The 20,094-nt window shown below is 35.0% G+C and overlaps 1 protein-coding gene and 1 long non-coding RNA gene across 2 annotated transcripts; both read right to left on the bottom strand.

Moving 5' to 3' along the window:
- Nucleotides 1-1,535: 1,535 nt before the first annotated feature.
- Nucleotides 1,536-3,645, bottom strand: LOC141612210 (protein DETOXIFICATION 48). Its single transcript, XM_074430939.1, has 2 exons — nucleotides 3,393-3,645; nucleotides 1,536-3,040 (listed from the first exon to the last, which is right to left on the bottom strand). The coding sequence occupies exons 1-2, from the start codon at nucleotides 3,525-3,527 to the stop codon at nucleotides 1,577-1,579; spliced, it is 1,599 nt and encodes a 532-aa protein (XP_074287040.1). The 5' UTR covers nucleotides 3,528-3,645; the 3' UTR covers nucleotides 1,536-1,576.
- Nucleotides 3,646-13,865: 10,220 nt separating this feature from the next.
- Nucleotides 13,866-19,640, bottom strand: LOC141612217 (uncharacterized). The gene is made up of 2 exons (XR_012529015.1): nucleotides 19,192-19,640; nucleotides 13,866-14,181 (listed from the first exon to the last, which is right to left on the bottom strand). It is a non-coding gene; the product is annotated as an uncharacterized LOC141612217 (long non-coding RNA).
- Between the last annotated feature and the right edge of the window lie 454 nt (nucleotides 19,641-20,094).

Genomic DNA, 20,094 nt, shown 5'->3' on the forward strand with positions numbered 1-20,094 from the left:
TAGCATGACATTTACCAAACACATCAAATTGATTGGTCAACATACTATTTAGGTCGAAATCTACTAGTTTGAGTCAATATGATATTTACCAAACATACTAGTAGTATTTTATTTGATCTTATTTATTTTTTCTTATTTCATTTGTCAGATCTTATAACCCTAAAATCAAATTGGCAAATTCTAACAATTTAATCTTACGTCCCTCTCATCTGATACACATCCACAATCTAAAGCAGAATCTTAATTCTAACAACATTATTTTGCCATATATTGCGGAATGGCCTCATAACATTTATTCACTTCCATCCAATAATTTTATTTAACTTAGTTGACTTTATATTTCTTAACTAATTATTAGCAAAAGAGATTAGAGTGGAAGGACTTATCTAAAATTGGGTTTATCAAGGCAAAAAAGGTGATGATAATTGATTAAAAAAAAGTGCATATATATAAAAGAATAATATAGATGCTCTCATTGCATATTATTGTATGAAAAGAATAGAGAATAAAACAAGTAGAATATGTATGAGAAAGAAAAGATTGGTTAAATAAGGAATTTTTTTTTGTGACAAATCTTTTCCATTTTAGGTAGTCAAATGTAATAACCCTTTATGGTAGGGAACAATGAAAAAGATCCCTTTTTAATTGCGCCTCTAAACTACCGACAGCTTACTTCATGGGTTCCCTATATTCTACTCATCACCAATTTAATGAATCAGTAATTTAATTACTATTTATATCCTTATTAATTTATTTAATTACACATGTAATAATGTTATTGTGCACTATGTTACTTTACAATGTTAATTAATCATATCATACTATATCCACTAGCGGAGTTAGGGGAGGCCGGGCTAGTACGGATGCTCGCCTATATTAGAGGATAAATTCTTCAAAGTATTTTTAGTTGAAATTTTCACTCTTTCTCAGTTTATCTTATGCTATTACATGTTCGCCTTAGCTGAAAGTTTTTGTTTACAAATCTACGATAAGTTCAAATTCGGGCTCCGCTAAGGACTACTATAGGTCGTTAAGATAAAGAAAGTGATATGTATCACCAAAAGTTTCTTTTAGTCTGTATTTTAAAGGACTCACAACGCGTCAATGCTACTCCGTATTTTAAAGGTCCTTTTTGAGTTATGCGATAATTATGGAAGTAATGGAACATGAAAAAAGTATAATCATTTTGTTTTTAGGACAGACATTAGAAAAATTGTTATGTAAAACATTGTTAGTACTATTTTAACAAAATTTAATGAACAAAATGCATTTTTACTCAATAAACCGAATATTAGGTTACAAGTTCGAATTTTTCTGGCAAAAAAGAAGTCCGAAACTTTCATGTTTCAATGAAACGATTCAAGGATGAAAACTAGAACAATCATACCTCTAATGGAGGTACTTGGTACATAAGATTTGAGGTCGGAATAGTCCTCGACGACTCATTGTACTGGTCTACGCGCCTCATTATAGACCAAAAACTAACTAATCACATATCTAGTGAGGTCAATTAAGTACCATGTGCAAAAATGTGGGTTAAAAAGAACTCAAAATACATGAAATTAACTACTTTAATTTACACAGGAATTAACAGAGGATCTGTTTCAAGAGTTGATGACATCTTCATTACTAGTTTCTCGTCGAGAGTTGGAACGATCTTTGCTGATGATGAAATTGGCAATGTAGCTGTCTGTGTTGAGGAATTTGTCAATTCCTTGGCTCTTTCAACTTGCACATTCCAATCCGTTCTACAAAGAACAATTAGCATACAAATCGCGCAACAACCTTGTGCTGCAAGTAGTCCTAGCCATAGCCCACCGAACCCCATCTTAAGTCCAAACCCGCAAAACACTCCTACCGGCATTCCCACCAAGTAAAATGACCCGAGATTGATATTTGCCCCGGTGGTGGGCCGGGCACTGCCTCGTAAAACACCACACCCGGTTGTCTGAGGACAGTTCCCTAGCTCACATAGCCCTGCAATAGGCAATGCTATCGCGGTGAGCTTTAAAATTTCAACATCATCAGTAAAAAGTCGTCCCCATTCATGTCTCATCAATGTAGTAAACAACATAGCTAATAGTCCGAGCACCATGGCCCACACCAATGACACGATCATTGAAGTCCGCGCCTTGGTGGGACAATTAGCTCCGAGTAAGTTACCAACCCTTGTAGATACACCAAGGCTCAATGACGATGGGAAGACGTAGACTAAAGACGTCGTTTGAATAAGTATCCCCATTGACGCGATTGTGGCCCTTGGGTTGGCTAAAAGGCCACACAAGATTATCATCAACTCGTACCACCACCATTCTAAGCAAACCGAAATGCAAGTTGGTATCGCGAGTGCTAGTAAAGACGACCAACCTCGTACACAATCCATACTGGGGGTTATCCATGAGTCTTTGTACACTCTAGAGAAGTATATGAATGTACCAAGGAAAAAACAGAGGTTTAAGTTGGTTAACACCATTGAAATCGCCACACCGGAAATGCCCATCTTAAAATGGACTACTAGGAGGAAATTTAAGGGCACATGGAAGAGAACCGAGACGGCCGTGCAATAAGTTAATGGCAAGGTAATATTTTGAGTCCTTAGGTAAATTCTAAGAGGGTGAAGTATTGAGAGGAAAAAGAGGTCCGGAATTGAGAAAATGATGTAAATTTGAGCAATAGACGATATTTCTTCGTCTTGGCCACACCAAAGGAGGATTCTTTTCATGTTAAACCACATCATGGAAATCGGAATTGAAGTAGCGAAAAGCAGTAGAACTGTTCTTTGTAAGGTTAAACCAAGAAGCTTCATTTGTTTTGCACCATAAGCTTGTCCACAAATGGGTTCCATGCCCATGGCTAAACCGGCAATGACCGAGTAGCCGGTAATGTTGGCAAAACCGATGGAGAGTGAACCGCCGGCTAGCTCAAGCTCGCCGAGGTAGCCTAAGAAGAGCATGGATATCATGGCTCTTGAGTACATTAGTAGTCCTGTTATTGTTGTTGGTCCTGATATTTTACTTATTGCTCTTAGCTCTTCTACCGCCTGAAAACAAGAAACAAAAAATGAGACATGCAAAAGGAGTTTTAAAAATGATAAAGCATTACTTGGTAGTATTTACTCGTATTTTTTTGTATTAATACGGGTATTTTTATTATATTAATACGGAGTAATAGATTTTGTTACAATTAGGAATAAAACGTTCACAACCAGTATTCTAATGGTATTTATTTTATATAAATTTTTAAAATTATATTTTTTTTATTATATTAATACAGAATAGTACAACGTATATTTTGTGAGATTAGGAATAAAGTATTCACAACCAGTATTCAGTTTTTTTTTTTTTGTTCTGTAACTAACAGAGAGGTTGTTTCTGAATAAAAATGTTGCATACCTCGGGAAGGGTCGGCCAACGACGGAGTTCATCTTGATCAATAGTAGGAGGAGGAGGAGGATTGATGGCATTATGAGGAGTGGTTATAGGAAGAGTTTTGGTAGGAGAAAGAGGAGATGGGTTTGGGTTGCACATTTCTTTTGGGGAAATAGGAGAAGTTAAAATAAAAGACTTAAAAAGTAGAGCACTTAGATATTGTGTGTAATTCAGTTAGAAGACGAATTCTTTGCCTTTTGGGAATGAGATCGTGTAGGAAAAAAGAAGAGTTGGGTTTGTATATTTATACATGAGAAGAGTTGTGTCCCACATTGGTATTCCTTTTACGTGTCAAATTCTTGTGAAAATGGAGGAAAGAAAGGTTTTTTTTTTTTTTTTTTTGACAATTGGAGGAAAGAAAAGTTTTAGCTATGAAAATGATGGAAAACCTTAATTTATAATTTTGTTAATGACCAAATTTACTATGGTTTATTAATGTAATAATGTACAAGTTAGCTAGGGTTTATGTTGGATCATTGGGTGACATGCAATTTAGTTAAAGAAAGGTTTGTTATGAGCTTTATATCATGAAAATGTAATTTGATTTGTCTCTTATTTTTAATGAATGATTTAGGTTTTATTTTAGTCGTTTTACTTTACCATAGGAAGATAGAATTAGGGAAGATTAAATTTTGAAGTTGAATCATGTGAATTGTAGAAATCTTGTTTGGTTGGATGTAGGAATTTGAATTCGTGTGGAAAGAGAATTAGGAAAGTGATTCCTAAATAGGAAGTTTTACTTAAAGTGAAGCAACCAAACAAAAAATCATGATTTTCCAATTCCTATGAATTTGGAAGGCAATCAAACAACCCCTTAAATTTGTAGTTTAATTGAAACCATATTCTCAATTTGGATCAATCATTAGGTCAAATTGTTTTGGTTGTTTAGTGCTAAACAATATATATTGATTATATGTTTAACAAATTTCATTAGAATCTTTTTAGGTTACCGTCTAATCAACTATCGAGTTGCATGTTTTTTAACTCCAGCTTTTTGAATTCCATCGAATAACACTCTTAATTAAAGTCTTGTTCTTTCAAACTAAATATTTTGAATAAATTGAACGACCATGAATTAAAGTGAACATAAACTAAATTCAAAAGAACGGGCATTATTGTGTCATCTCTACCCTCCGAAAATAAAGTATAATTATAAATATATTGAAGTGACATTTGATTAAAAAAACGCCATTTTAAAATAATCCCTCCGTCAGGTCATTTGTTGGGAAGGGACCGTTTCTAAATATTGTCATTTAATAACAAGTGGGCAATAGATTATTTAGATGGTGAAATTACTCTTTAAAAATATTCCCAATATAAAAAGGTAACAAAGAATCAAACGGTACAATTTTTATAATTTTACTAGTACCTTTGATAGCACTTTTTTTTTTTACGCTACCTTGTCACTATTTGTACGACTAAAACACCCATGCGTCGTTGGTTATATACCAATCCACCATCCTTCCCTTTCATTGACTCAAACACTCCATTTTCTCAACCTCTGTCAAAGTATCCTCTTCCATTAAACTTACTCATTTGAATGTAAATGAGTAAATCCTTCTCTAATTTAGAGAACGACTTCTGAGAGGCTAGGCCATTAGTTTTAAAATTCCTCGGTTGATAAATTTGCTATGAATTTACGAGCCTCGAACCTTCTTCCCGGATAAGTCACCAGTAGTCTATCAGAGAATGGCAATCGGGATACGAAAAAGGCTTTCTAGGCTTCTCACAGTAATGTTGAAAGCTATGCACACAGATGGTTCACATACATTAGACGAAGTTAGGATTTCACGTCATGGGAGCAAGATATTTCAGCTGGAATAAATTACTGATAAAATAGACTCTAATATAATTGAGTAAACTAGAAAAAATAAATCAACTAAAAATTTCTCTCTTTTTATTGTTCAACAAGGACCACCGCCCCTACTAATTTCTCTGGCTCCGCCAATGTTCACATTTATGAAAACCTTTTAAAGTATGAAACCTAATATCAATAACAAGAATCTATTAATGACAAAGCATACAAATCTTAACTTAATTGCATTATGAAAGAAAATAAAAAAACTTTTTAACATTTTCATTTTAAGGTGTCTTATTTATTTATTTACCTTTTTATATTAGGCATGTTTTTAATGGATTATTTGATCATCAATGACATCTAATAACACTACTACTCTCGAATGGCCGCTCCCCGTTCCTTAATCTTTGTGCAAAATCAAATGTAAACAAATAATCGGGACGGAGGGAATATTTTAATGAAAAAAAAAAACACAATCTTTAACTTAATTTTAACCTAAATTTCTTTAATTACTCTATTTTTTACTCTCTTTTTTCTTTTCTCTCTTTCTTTCCCTTTCCATGCCATCTTTTAGTTGTTGATGATGGTAACAGTTCGTGAATGGTCGGTAACTAGACTATTGTTTTTAACTATTAATTTTAACCGTCAAGGCTTAAGGATTAGCGGGTAGCATATTTTTAACGAGATAATGCTATCTCTTTAGTCATCTATTTTGGGAATGTGTGTGTCTAACTCACCTACTCTATAGAGTTAATTTATGTTTAACACAAACATGGATAATCTAAAATATTATTATGTATTTTACATTTTTTTTATTAAATAGTTTATATTTTTTTAGATTCGAGTTGTTAAGAGGGGGCAACAAAACTCTACTATCAAAATAAGAAACGTCTAAATTGAAACTTTATGAACTGAATTAAACTTGTAAGACTTGAACTCAACCGAGTTGAACTTATAAGACCTGAACTAAAGTGAAGTGAATAATAAAAATTCCGAAAGTAGTAATCTAACCCCATTACTTTGGCTATTCATGAGATTACACCAAAGTAATAGGGCTAGATTACTACTTTCGAGAAAATCAAAACGAATGGGCCTTATTCTTTCTAAGTTTCATTTCAGCTCACTTCAGTTAAACTCAGTTTAGTTCGGTTTACCTTTATTTAATTCAGTTCAGCTAAATTTAACTCATCTCTTCAGCCCTTTTAAGTTCAGTTCAACTAAGCTTAATTCAGTTAAGTTCGGTTCCTTTCAGCCGAAAAGAACATGGCCTAAGAGAATTTGAACTGAACTGAACTTATAAAACCTGAATTTAATTAAACTAAAATTAAGTCCAAAAAACAAGGTCTAAGGGTTTAGTATAGAAACACATTGGCAACTTATAATTAACAACTCTTTACCAGTTAATAGAACAAAAAAACTTACCTCTCTCTAAAAAAAACATCCCATTCTCTCTAAAATCAAAAACAAAACAACCCTAATTTCTTATTGAGCCGCCACCACCCCTACCACACACATCCTCACTTATCCCCCAAAATAAGGAGATGGGTTCCTCCTTTAAATCTTGAAACTTTGCCTCCGAGATCCGATTTTGGCTTGCTTTCACTCCTCCCTTGGTCGAATTGTGGTTCCGTTTCGATCGTCCGGCGGCTGGTTGGGTTTGATGTCTTTGCTACGAGGTCATTTTGTTCCTCCGTTCTCCGTCCCGTCATCGAAGGAAGGACCAATCAAGGGTGTTTTTCCCTCTCCTCACCCCTTTCCCCACCCTGGTATGTTTTGTTTATGTTATAAAAGTTTAGCGTTTCTTTGTGTCCTTTTTGTTTGTGGTGGCGGGTTTTGGGTCGATTCGGTGTTTCCCCCTTCCCCTCGCCCCTCTCCCCTCCGATCGTCCCTTGTCCTGTTTCATCTTGTCGGGCTGGGGTGTTTTGTCTAGGGTTGGTTTTTTAATGGTCTGGGGGGGGTTTGTTGTGGAATTTGGAGTCTCAATTTTGTCGGGGTTGATGGTTGAAGGGTCGTCCGTGACGGTCGTGGTTGGCGTGTGGGTCCGTTTGTTTGGTAGGAGTAATGTCGTGGCAGCCTGGACTTTTGTCCTTCAGCGGAGGCGTGTTCGTAGGGTGGTATCGGGTTCTTTGGTTGTGTCGTTGGTTGGTCGGTTGCGGTGGTTTCATCTCTGACTTATGTGTTTTTTCATCTTTTATGTCTTTTGTTTATTCAAATAATAAATTCCTGTTGGTTTGGGGTGTCCTGTCCCCTTATCCTCGGGTCAATTAGGATGAAGGTTACTTTGCATCGGGTCTGTGTTGGGTCCAACTCACTGCGGTTTTCTGAGTTGGTGTTAGTAAGGGGATTGTTCAAGTGGTTCCCCTCCTTGTTATCTACCTTTTTATCCACTTTTCTGGGCCGTGAGGTTCTGGTCAACGGGGGTTATGTTCCAAAGTGTAGGAGTTTGCTCTCCTCTGGAGACAGATTTTTGTGGTCTGTCTTCCGCCTTTTCTTTCTACGTCATTGGGGCGTAAGTGCATTTTGTTCTTTCTCGTTGGGTCAAGGGGCTCATTGGTTTCTGAATGAGGTGTTTCACAGCCAAGGAGATGAATCTCCAAGACGCTTCCTAGGGTCTTGTTGCAGGTATTTCTCCAAAATTGTATCTATTAAGACGAGTAACAATGAGTAGGTGGAGGCTCGTTGGTTTTCTGAGGAAGATTTTTGACCAAGGAGATGAATCTCGAGACCCTTCCTTGGGTATTGTTGCGGTATTTCTAAGCTACATCAATCAAGACAAGCAAAGATGGGTGTTTTCCTTTGGCCGTATTTGCTCATCCATTAGCGATTGGGGTAGATTATGATTTTGAAGAGCGTGTTCAAACGCCATCAACACTATGTTGTTAACCGATGCAACTTTTACCTTGTTTGGTTTATGTTATTAGTAAAGTGTTTTATGTTGTAGTAATACATTGACAACTTATATTAACAACTCTCAAAAAAAAAAAAAAAAAAAAAAAAAACAACTCTTTACCAATCAACCACGTGAAGTAACCATATGGTACAAGACTACAAGGTGTATACACTCGTAATAGTACTTTTCTGGACAAATGACATACAATCAATGGGCATACAAAATCAAGAAAAACATTAAATGTTGGGTTAATAAGAGGCGAAATCAAAGGTGTATGCATGTATATATATATGCACCCACAAATTCTGGGATTATGGACCAATATAGGTTTATATTGTCTGGAAATTAATAGAAGAAAACCTCATATAGTAAAAATACTATTTAAAACCAGACTAAATAAACAAGGCCCCATATAATTTGTCTTGCACCCACCGTTCACAACTTCACTCTGTGATGAACAGGATGATAAATAATATAAAGCACATGCCAACGTATTTGACTTATTTTGTTACGATGGCCGAGTATAGTATGTGGATAACATATTAACATGCAACTACAGCATCACTTACGACCAACTTGTCTAGCTATAAGCTTTGGATGATACCGGCTACCAATTATGTTGCCCAACATCTCACCGGTAAGAACGGATATGGATACAACTTATGATAGAATCGCGAATATTATCTCTTGTTATATCACTTTCATATGTATGAAAGAATTTGGATTCGTTTTATTTTTTCTAGCATTTTCGTGGAAAAAGAGAAAACAAAGTTTGTCCATGGACGAAGGTTGAACGAAATACCATTCAATACGCATAATGTCCATTAATGTATCCATTACTGTATCTTATTACAGCTGCAAAAAAAAAAAAAAAAAAAAAAAAAAAAAAAAAAAAACTATACATTTTGATTTTCTAATTAATTACTAATGAATTTACTAAGAGATAACATAATTTAAGTTTAGATTGTCAAACTCGCCATTCTTTTTCAACATTTTAAAATTTTAATATTATACTTCATTAATATTTTACATAATGCTCTAAATTTAAACATTCCAATCATGTATTAGTAATGTGAAAATTCATTATGCACAACTTTATCATTTTCAAATATCTACCCCAATCATATCAATGTATTTAGAGGTAATTCATACTATATTAGATTTATTTCTGATCATAGATACTTAAGTTGACGACCCAAAAACACGCCAAATTATTTTAAAACATGTCTAGTCAAACATATCACACACACCTTCCCTCACCCCACCACAAAGAAAATAATACTTGTATGATTTGGATTATTCATTTTGCTTCAAACTTAACACAAATTCTCATATGTGACGTGTTATAAGCTTGTAACAAAGAAATATGATCATTTTATGATAAAATATAACCATTATCTGATAAATAAGAGTTTATAGATGATTATTTTTTATCATAAAATGTCACATTTTCTCAGTCATTATTTGTAACACATCAGAAAAGAGACCAACTGAAAACTTAAAAATTTGTGTATGATATTAAAACAACAAGGTTCGAGAAGTTGGAAATAAGTCTCATAAAAAACCTAACAGTCCATGTGTTTGCGGGAAGGGAGAATATATTTAAAAACAAAAACATATAGAGAAGTTAGATCAAAGATTACACATATACAGTGTTAGTGGAACCAAATATGATTGAGACAGAATAGACTAGAACCAGAAGTAAAGCTCAAATTAGTATTAAAATCTTTAAATAGTTGATTATGACAATAAGAATTTTAACAATTATGTATAATAATAATAATAATAGCAAAAAAAAATGTACAACTAGTAGTAGCATCACATTGATAAAACTTCACTTAGAATTTAGGCATATTTCGCTTTTCCTTAGCTGGCAAATCATCTAACTCTCAAATGCTAATATTGGCACAAACAAAGACTTATTTTGTTAGAAAACAACATAATGTAATAGTATATTTCCTGTAGATAGATTGAAATTTTTGATATCAACTTGCCAAACACCTGCCTGCCCACTAGAAGCTGAATTTGAATCAGGATAAGATGACATTACAACAGTGAGTGAGTTTTGTATGGGAGGACCTCGAAAGTACGACCAATAAAAAAAATACGTTTTAATTCACCGTTTAATTACAACTTAGGTTATGAGTTTGTCTCTCATATCAGACCACAAATGTATAGAAATGATTGTAATGGAGGGAGTATAGATTAGTACAAAGAAAATACTACGTACTACGAGTAGTGAATTTCAAAATCAAATTCAATATAATTCGAAGTCAATAGAAAATCAAGAAAATACAATAACAAGGACTCGAGTAAATTGAAATGTGAACATGACGAACAAATCTCCAAATATTTCCACTATTTCCAGATAAAATGACTAAGGGAGGTAAATTGAAACCTACAAAGACTACTACAACCTATAATGCACATTCCATGAATCTATATCACTAAAGAAAGACTGTGGGTCTTGCATACTATTTGTAAAACGGCTCGGAGTAATCTTAATGGGTACTACTCTAGCTTCTTATCCATTTATTTACTTGTATTTCGTTACCGGATATTTATGCAAGTACTAGGCAATATGAGCAGCATTGAATGTAAAAATAATACTCCTACCGTTCACCTAACACAAACTCAATAGGGAACGTGAACAAACGTCTGAGATAAACAAACAAAACAGAAATAGGTAAACAAATGACTGCGATAGCTACAATAGCGGATTGGATAAATACAAGTAAAAGAAAGAGGAGATGAGAAGGGGGGGAAGGGAGGAAAGAAAAGCCAAAACAGAAAAGCCAAAGACGTGGGTCAAGAAACAGCCATAAAGATGAATGTAACCCTTTAAGTGGAGCAATGGATGAGGGTGTCGCTTCAATAGGTGGCCTGCCCTCTGTTTCTGAGGCACCACCCACCCCAACTTAACCTTTTCTCTAACCTCCCTGCCCTCCTCTGCTTCTGCCTGCCATCTTCTATTTACTCCCAGTTTTCTGACCTTTTTCTCCCCACATTTTTTTTCTTCATTATATTATTTTATTATATTTTTTGTATTTTATTTTATTTCTGCTCTCTGTTTGGCAGTCCAGGAAACTCCCAGTCCTCAAAGTTGCAGCTTTTCTTGTTTTCTTGTGTAAATGGCAATTATGTTACCTGCACAACCTAACACTCTCACCCCCAGACCCCCACCCCTCATGTGTCATGATGAAATCAATATGGAGTAGAAGGGAAAAATTAATATGCTACCTATGAAGCAACACGTAGTCGATTCAGTTTCGGTGAAAGTCATTTGAAAACGGTCTCTGTGTTTCCTTTCGACTCTGTATTATAATAGTAGGAAGTAGGAACCGTTCGACCTCGTTTAGAGCAGGATCCTCTTTGGGTAATCATTAAGATGCTCTCATGGTTGTGTTGCACAGAAACAGTAGATGACAGTTAAGAGCATCAAATAATATTTGTGAGGTAGGAAATTAAAATTGAATTTTCTGGAACTTAGTTCAAAAAAAAAAAAAGAAAAAAAAATTGGGGTTCACACAATAGGTAGATACTACAATATTGTTGTGATACAAACTGACAAGCTAAAGGATCATGTTGGAGCGGTTCAAATTCATAAGTACTGCAACATTCAGTAGGAAAGTATTTTTCAAAGAGCTGGAAAATTTTGGGAGCATTCTCTAGTTTATACGGGGGCCTGGGGGGAAGCATAACTATATTTGTACGTTAAGAAATCTTTGCATTAAGGTTATCGGTATATTAACAAGATGCATGAGCATTGCGGTTGCGAATAACCTAAGTTGATTTGGACTCAGCTAACATAGATAATTGTCCCAAGACAATCAATATGAGATTACAAGGCAAGCAGGAAAAAAAAAAAAAAAAAAAAAGAGCGAAAAACACAATTAAAAAAAAGTATGATAGTCAAAATTTATACAAGGCATTACTACATATCATCTCCACTGAGTAAGCTGCTTGTTCTATCTTTCTCTGTATAATCTCTAGTTTTCAGTTCAATTGGGAGTAAAATCTTGCGTTATGATTTTGTAATCACATGTAAACAATAACAGGTCACATGCCTGATTTTACAGTAGGGACATAAAAGAAGAGAGATTCCCAAATTGAGAAACAAAGGAAGAAACAAAAAGATAAACAAACAGGGAATTGATTCCACAATTGAACAACAAAGGAAGAAAAACAAAGCTAAGTTGATAACAAACGAACATTCCACAAACATCAAGTTGGTCTCAGCAAAGCAAAAATCTAAAGGCATGGAAGCTGTGTCTCCATCATTAAGGTTTCATTAACTTGATAGTGCTTAAGATTCCAAGGCATAAACATGGAATATGAAAAAGACACACAGCAATGAAGCATCCATAGAACTTGAAATTTTCAAAGAAGAATAAATCCTAAAACACCAAACAGCACATCTTGGTTGGCAAAATAGCGGTCATGGACAGCATTCCTCGTATCCGACAGTAAATATGTTCTTATGCTGATCAGTTTAACATGCTTTTGAGACGATAAGGATCGTTCTTTCCACAAAGTGATTCTTGATTAGCTATTGGATGTTGTTACCTCTAATAACAGCCACCATACTTAGTGAACTTCCACCCTTGGTATCTTCCTTTATACCCGACAGCCTACGATCTTTTAGATGTGGAAGAACTTGCTTCATATATTGTTCACCCGTCATCACTTGGAGGTACAAATTCTCTATCCATCATCTCCTAATCACCATCACTCTACATTTACCTTTTGCTTGGATACAAGTTGAAGAGGGAGGATCATTTTCCTTCTGTAACCGTCCTTTGTTGGAAAGAATTTATTTTCAACGAGTTTTGTATGAGACATTCTCCCACCCAAATACTTGTGTATATCTCATTTAATTAAATGGTTAATGGTCAGCTCTTATGAGTAAGATTGTCTCATATAACTTTGGCATTCTAATCACATAATCTCCTACAGAAGTTTCTAACCTAAGAAGGTAACTTGATTCCCTCCCTTTCAATCCATGTCCCTCCACCCTGAAACGGAGTAAATCTTTCTACTCAATCTACATTATGTAAAGGCGCTTGAACTACATACATCAGGAATCATTCACGCGGAGAATACTGTTAACCTACATCATGGTTCCTGTAAATCATACATGCCCTTTCTGCCTCATCTTGTTTTCACAAACTAACACAAATAGACAATAACAATTGACTATTCATCTACTTTTTTCATTGAAAAAAAAAAAAAAACATTATCTGTATCTATGGTGATGAGCAAAGAGTGGCTAAAGATTGAGGGAATCTAAATGGAAAGATGTATAGGGCTGACGGGCAGAAAATTTTAGTGGATAGCTGAGTGGCCTTTCCTGTCACTGGATATTACTGTAGTGGCACCAGGGCTCTTTCTGGCCCGACCCGTGTTGTTATCATTTTAGCACACTAAAAAGGAAGAGAAGATCTTACTAAGATATCGTACATGATACATCTATTAATGGCTCCTTCCATGATTGTTGATGGCAGTGATTCAGGCAGCATTGATTCCATTACACCATTCTATAAACCATCTTCTAAGTGTCAGTGGAAGGCTCGCTATTCTGACGGTTCTAACCTCTATGTTATCACTGTAGCCTAAAAAATTCTATCTTTCAAACTCGACAATCCGATCCCTTTTTTCCCAAAATAAAATTATACGTAGTAAAGAGCGTAAAAGATTAATAAAAAGCAAGAATTTGAAAGAGACTATGGTCATAATTAATCACAACTGATTAATTAGGTGGACAACATTATATTTATTAGAAAAATAGAAGGGCCACTATGTACAAATTTTCAGTATTCACAAGTTGCTACTCATGTAGTCATGTGTATGAATAGCTATACAGACAGGAAAATATAGAAATATCTCAATACCTCATACATGCATCCCACAGGTTCTGATTTTCTCAGTTCTGGGTTGAGGCAGTCCCAAGATGGCCATGAGTCCACTGGCAAAAGAGGCCACAGCTGCCAAAGAAAAGGATGTAATTTCAGCGGTTCAGCCCCAAACAGTCTATACTCTGTGCCAAATCCCCAAAAAACACAAACCTGCATGAAATCATTCAGTCATTGAAATGGAACTTTCAACCATTCACAGGAAGATAACAGTAGCTAATGCTATGAGAAGGAAAAAATTCACCTAATGTTTTTAGAACAAATCGGGAGCCGGGAAAAAAAAAAAATAGGACCTTCGGCCTATAAGGTTTTGTATTCCGTAAATAATAAGAGGAGGTTGGAGCGAGTATCATCGTTGGTAAGGACTATAACAATAATGAGGCCATCAAATAAACAGTTCTATTCTCATTGAACTTGTTGATCATTTGTGTGTTTTTAATTTTCACGTATCAGTATTATGCCTTGCACATGTTTATATTTAGCTTGAGGTTATAAATATTCGAAGTGTAGTCTTAAATATCATTTCCAATCATTCTGATCACATCGCGATAAACGTTGTCAAATTTAATATCGCCTCAAAATATGGTCATGAAAGCCTTCACAACTTTTATGGATATGAAAGTTTGAATCACGCTTAGGGTTAGATGTATTTGACGAGATTTGAAGAGGCAAATGGGCTTCTAACAGTAAGAAACACATCACTGGTGTTACTGTAAACGAACACGGCTTAAGGGTAAAAGGGTTTGTAAGCATTTGTAGTAGTTTAGGCCTAGAGAAAAGAATAAAATAGGAAACTTGAGTATATGCAGTTTCACTTGGTTACATATAGGAGTGGGAGTAATATGACTGAGATGAACTTTAATTATCAAGGAATACTTATATTTCCTTTAAGGTGTAAGTAAATAATTTTTCGTCCAAATCTATTTGTTAGAGAAACAAAGAAAAATGCGATAACTCAGCATAAACATATGGAGCTTGATTTTGAGGAAAAAAAAATGTTACGAAAATAGCCAAGGAGCTCCTAATATTAAATGGCAAAAACTTAATAGCCTAAGGAGATCCTAACATTGGGAATGATAATATAGCGCAGTAACTCCATCTCCCATGACAAACCACCTTATCCGATTCCCCCTCATTTGATTCTCCTTAGTCACCAGGTTTATCAGTTTTGTATAGTCACACACTCACACATCTACCATAACAAATGCATCTTCGACATATTCATCTTTCCAATAGGACAAGCTAAACACTCTAAGTCATACAACAGTGTATGTCTAACTGTTCTGCGGTATAATTTGTCTGTGATATACAATACTCTACTGATACTGAAAAAAAATGGAACCATCGAGATCCCTCTCGTATAAGGTGATTGTTCATGTCTTTCTGCCTCTATTTCCTCTAAAAAAAATACACTTCATATATCCAGTCTTAATTCGTCTCCAAACTAAAGCACTTCCTAGATCTAGCCTTTGCAGTTTTAGCTTCTCTTTGATGCATATTTTGTCTCATCAATCCACACAATATCATCGCAAAAACTTTGAGCATGGTATAGCATCATGAATGGAATTCATTAGTTTGTAAGGACTAACGACAGATTATTGTTGCATAACTGAAACTTCTTTTTGTCTTCCCAAGCCTTAGTTAGTAAGCACCTTTAGATTCAAGCATGTCCTCTAAAGGTCAATATAGTTTTAAGAACCGTATATCTTTGTTAAAACCAACCAAAGAACTTCTCTTAGAAGTTTATGCTACGCCCTCCCTAAAATAGTAAAGATCATATGTATAGCCTTTTTTCTCCAAGTTTTACCAATGTGTCTCAAAGATAAATTGTCACCAAGCCTATCTTTCACATTAGTTCTTCAAATTTGTTCACGTCATTCATTCCTAAACTGGAGACCCACCAAAACAAATTGGCTAAAAGCCTAAAATGGCGATTACAAGTGTAAGGTCCGGTAGCATTATGGTATAGTAACACATTTATTGTTGCAATTAGGTAACGTTGGTGAAACATTGGTATTGGGAAGTCATGGATTAAATTAATCAGTCGCACAAATGCAACTTATAAAAGTTTACCAAACATGTTTTCAATTCACTTCATAATATCGAAACTTGAATTGGTTTTTCATGTTTGTAAATACACCTGTTTAAACTATTATATGGGGCATTATACTACAAGAAACAATGTAACACAGGTGCCTTGAATTCAGTTACGACCATTACATAACATAAGTGGGCATTGTTATACCATGGGTACCTTGGTTAAGATAAAGTATTATATAAAAGGATATGGTAGAGGAAGATTTAAGAGAGTTAAAAAAGTTTCAATTCATCTTGATGGAAGGAGGAAGAAGCAGGATAATATGTGGGAATGTTATCAACGATTCAGTCCGAAAGCAATGTGAAGTACAAGTAGCCTAGAAGAAAATTTATATTTAGTGATATTCAAAAAGTGAGAAAGCGGAAGAATATAATTACGAGCTCTATTTGAACTCGAGCCGAGCTCGAGCTTTTTCCGATCAAAGCTCGAGCTTCGATTTTTTAGGCTCGAGCTCGGATCGGATCGGTTATAACTCTAATTAGAATAAAGGAAATGTTAACTACATATGATACTTAAACTAATTTCTTAAGGTTAAACTGGGGAAAAAAGTATGACATGAACCAATAGGGATCTACAACGTAAAATCGACTATAAAGACAGCTATATTATGAGACATAAAATAAACAATGTTTTGAGATTGAAAAATCAATTGGATATGAGTTTTTATTTGAAGAAATTGTATGATAAAGGACAAAGTGAATTTCTTTCATATCATCATTAATATAAAAAAGGCAATTTACAAAATGTTAACATTAAATGGCCATGTAACATAATTTTCAAAAGTCTTGCTTTATTTTTTCTCTTAGATCTTTCTGTACAACTTCTCATTTAAATTTCTACTTGCTTATCGAAAAGGCTTCTCAAAATATTTATTCCTTTTCTTAAAAGGGTTTTTTTAAGTTCATTTATTATTTTGACTGTTTTATCGTGTTTCTCGTTTGTTTTTTTCCTTCCTTACCTCACATTTACTGTTTCAAACCACAATTAATGTTAGTCGACCACGAACAGTTTTGAGACTAAAGCCTGGTTGTTGTCCTTGTTATCCAATATATTAAAGATGGAGTACACGAATGCATACTTGAGTTGAAAAGAAAAGGAGTTCCTATTATGATTGGAGTGCACAAGGTTTTAAACTTACACCTTTCTCTTTTGCCAAAAATATGAGCGAATTAACAAGATCATGGTACACCACTAGGTACAATGTTTGTAGGTCATTAAAAGATGATGTTGCAATGAGTTAAAAACTATATAGATGGACTCTGAAATCTCAAGATTTTAAGTAAAAACCACGTATTTAGTGTTAATCAGGCAGCTATGGCAGGGCTAGGGTGGCCAGTGGGGCAAACATTTAATGAGAAGATTGTCCCATATTTATTTGAACAAATTAGGAAATGGAAGAGTGTCTCAAACTTTCTATGTGATCTCAACATGCTTAATAGATAGCAATGAAAACTACCTTGGCATGTATGGGAAGAAATGTTGAGCCAATGAAACCATATATCACATTCATAAGATGGATTTTGAAAATATGTGTATGCCATGACAAACAAAAAAAAGAACTCTCGGCTGAAAACTAGGGTGATTATGGATTTATGGAGAAAGTAGAAGCTACATTTATTAAAAACGAGACAAAAGAAAATTCAGTTAAGAGACTGGAAAATAAAGTAACAGGAGATTGATGAGCAAGAGAAAACTTAAGAAACATGAATAATGGTTATAAACAATATGGATCTACTTGGGAATAGAAGACAGTAGGAAAGACCTGGGATGACTTTGTGATAAATTAGTTATTGGATTTCCAAAAATCTAAGGTCAGCATGGGGTATGGAAAGATAAGATTATTAGGAGTATTTTGAATTTGAAGAGAAGAGATGATCAAGTGAATGAAATGGGATAGGATCAATGGTAGCGTATTTACCGAATTAGCTCATATATAATCTAGGCAATTAAAAACAATGTTCGTCGACGTTTAACACACATAGGGATGAACAAAAGTTCCACTTGTCAATTCCATCTCACACGTAACTTTAGGGTGTGTTTGGATAGGGGTATCTGGAGGGAAAAGGGGTAAAAAGGAACTGGATCCTTCAATTTCCCTACTCCACGACAAACACGACAAATTAAAATCTCTCCAACAAAGGAGATATTTGAAAGGGAAAACTCTTCTCCTCCCTTTTCTCCTATTACCTTCCCTGCTTCCCCTCCTCCCCTCCCTATTCCCCCTCTTTTAGTATCCAAACAAGGCCTAAATGTTCAATTAGCCTCTTATGGTCTTCTTTGGATAGCAAAGTAGCACGGAAAGAGAGGGAAGGGGAATAGAGGGAAAGGAAAGAGGGAGCGGGATGTAGTATGGCGATTTGTCTTGGAAGAGGGAAAATGGATCCTTTCGAATCCTCCCCTCTATTTCCCTCCACCCTCTTTCCTAACCAAACAAGAAACATATCCCCTTGCTCCATTCCCCTTCCCATTCCACCCCCTTTCCCTACCCTCTTCTTACCTCCCCTACATTTTCTTCCATTTTGTGTATACAAAGAAGGCCTAAGAATGAGTTTTTCCTCTGAATCTTTCTGAGGAGAGAAACGGAAGGATCCATTTCCCCCCCAATTCCCTCCCCCTCCATTTTGCTATCCAAACATAGGATATTGTCTCCCTCTAAATCCCCACCCCTCTTCCCTCCAAACACACCCTAGAGACGTTGTCGTGTTGATATTTCGGTGACTTTTATGGAATTAGGTATGGGCATCAATTCCATCACACACATAGCTCAAAAATGTTCAACTGATCAAGTTAATAGAATATGACAAAAACACATTTAGCAATAAACTATGCTTATCTATATTCAATTAACAAACTTGCTCACTGCGCAGCTATTAGCAAATATGCATTGATGTCGAGATAGTATTATCACGAGAGCCTCTCATATGATGATTTACACCGAATTCGTAACCTAGTTTCGAAGGGAAACAAGATGAAAACAATTGCAACCAATTCATAAATGTTCAACACTACTTGAAATCAGGCATTACCAGTAATTTACGCAACAAATAAATATTAGGAAAGCAAACCTGAGAAAGGAACAGTGAAATTGTGTAAAAGCTCTTCAATCAATTGGAGCTCCAATACAGCAAATAACAATCCCCAAATTCGGCAGAAAATAGCAAGAAGATTGAAGCAATAATCGAGAGAAATTTCCAGAAGAGTTCCCAAATTAAAAACCCTAAATTGAAGGGTCAATCAGAATTAAATTAAGATTGTGCAGGAAAATCCATCCAATTTATGATTTATGAATGAACCTAAATGGCTAAATCAATTGAACTTTGCAAAATCAACGACGACGTAGAAGCCATGAGAGTCCTAACAAAATTGCGATAGTTGAGGATTACGGTGTCATTGAAGTGACAAGAGAGTGTGTTGTGATGGAGTGAGGGACAAGAAACTTTGAGAGCCAAGGTCGCACTGAATCAAACTGTTTTTTCTTGTGGGCTTCGTTGGGAAAAATATTCCTATAGGCCAATCCACAATAATCCCCAATTATTTTGGGTGCTTGATTCGCTCTGTTCTTTTCAGCCGAAATGAGTACTAAATGGAACTGAGCGAAATTAAGCTGAAATTAAGCCAATAAAACATAACTTTATTACAAGGATAAGCCTGGTTTTAGCTCTTGTATTTGGTTCACAATAATCTTTCACGAAAAACAACAAATTAATACTCGGTATTAGATTTCATGAAGTCATTTTTACTTTAACAATTTCATAGGTTACTCTGTATAGTTAATGTTTTTAGAAAAGTAACAATAAAGTAATGAAGAAATAAACTCAGTCCAAAAGATGGGTGAGTGTCGTATGTAAGGGTCACACCAGATAAATACTAGAAGATAATGGCCTATTTTATAAACCTATGATGTTATTCCACTTATTCCGAATTTTTGATTTTAGGATAGAAATTCGTCAAAATTATGAAATACGAGT

Source organism: Silene latifolia, chromosome 1, assembly GCF_048544455.1.
Source record: "Silene latifolia isolate original U9 population chromosome 1, ASM4854445v1, whole genome shotgun sequence".
Lineage (NCBI taxonomy): Eukaryota > Viridiplantae > Streptophyta > Magnoliopsida > Caryophyllales > Caryophyllaceae > Silene > Silene latifolia.

Excerpts from the sequence above, each read along its gene's own strand:
- LOC141612210 (XM_074430939.1), bottom strand. The coding sequence starts at position 3,527 with ATGTGCAACCCAAACCCATCTCCTCTTTCTCCTACCAAAACTCTTCCT. Across the intron at positions 3,041-3,392 it reads GTTGGCCGACCCTTCCCGAG|GCGGTAGAAGAGCTAAGAGC; the intron begins GTATGCAACATT and ends TCTTGTTTTCAG.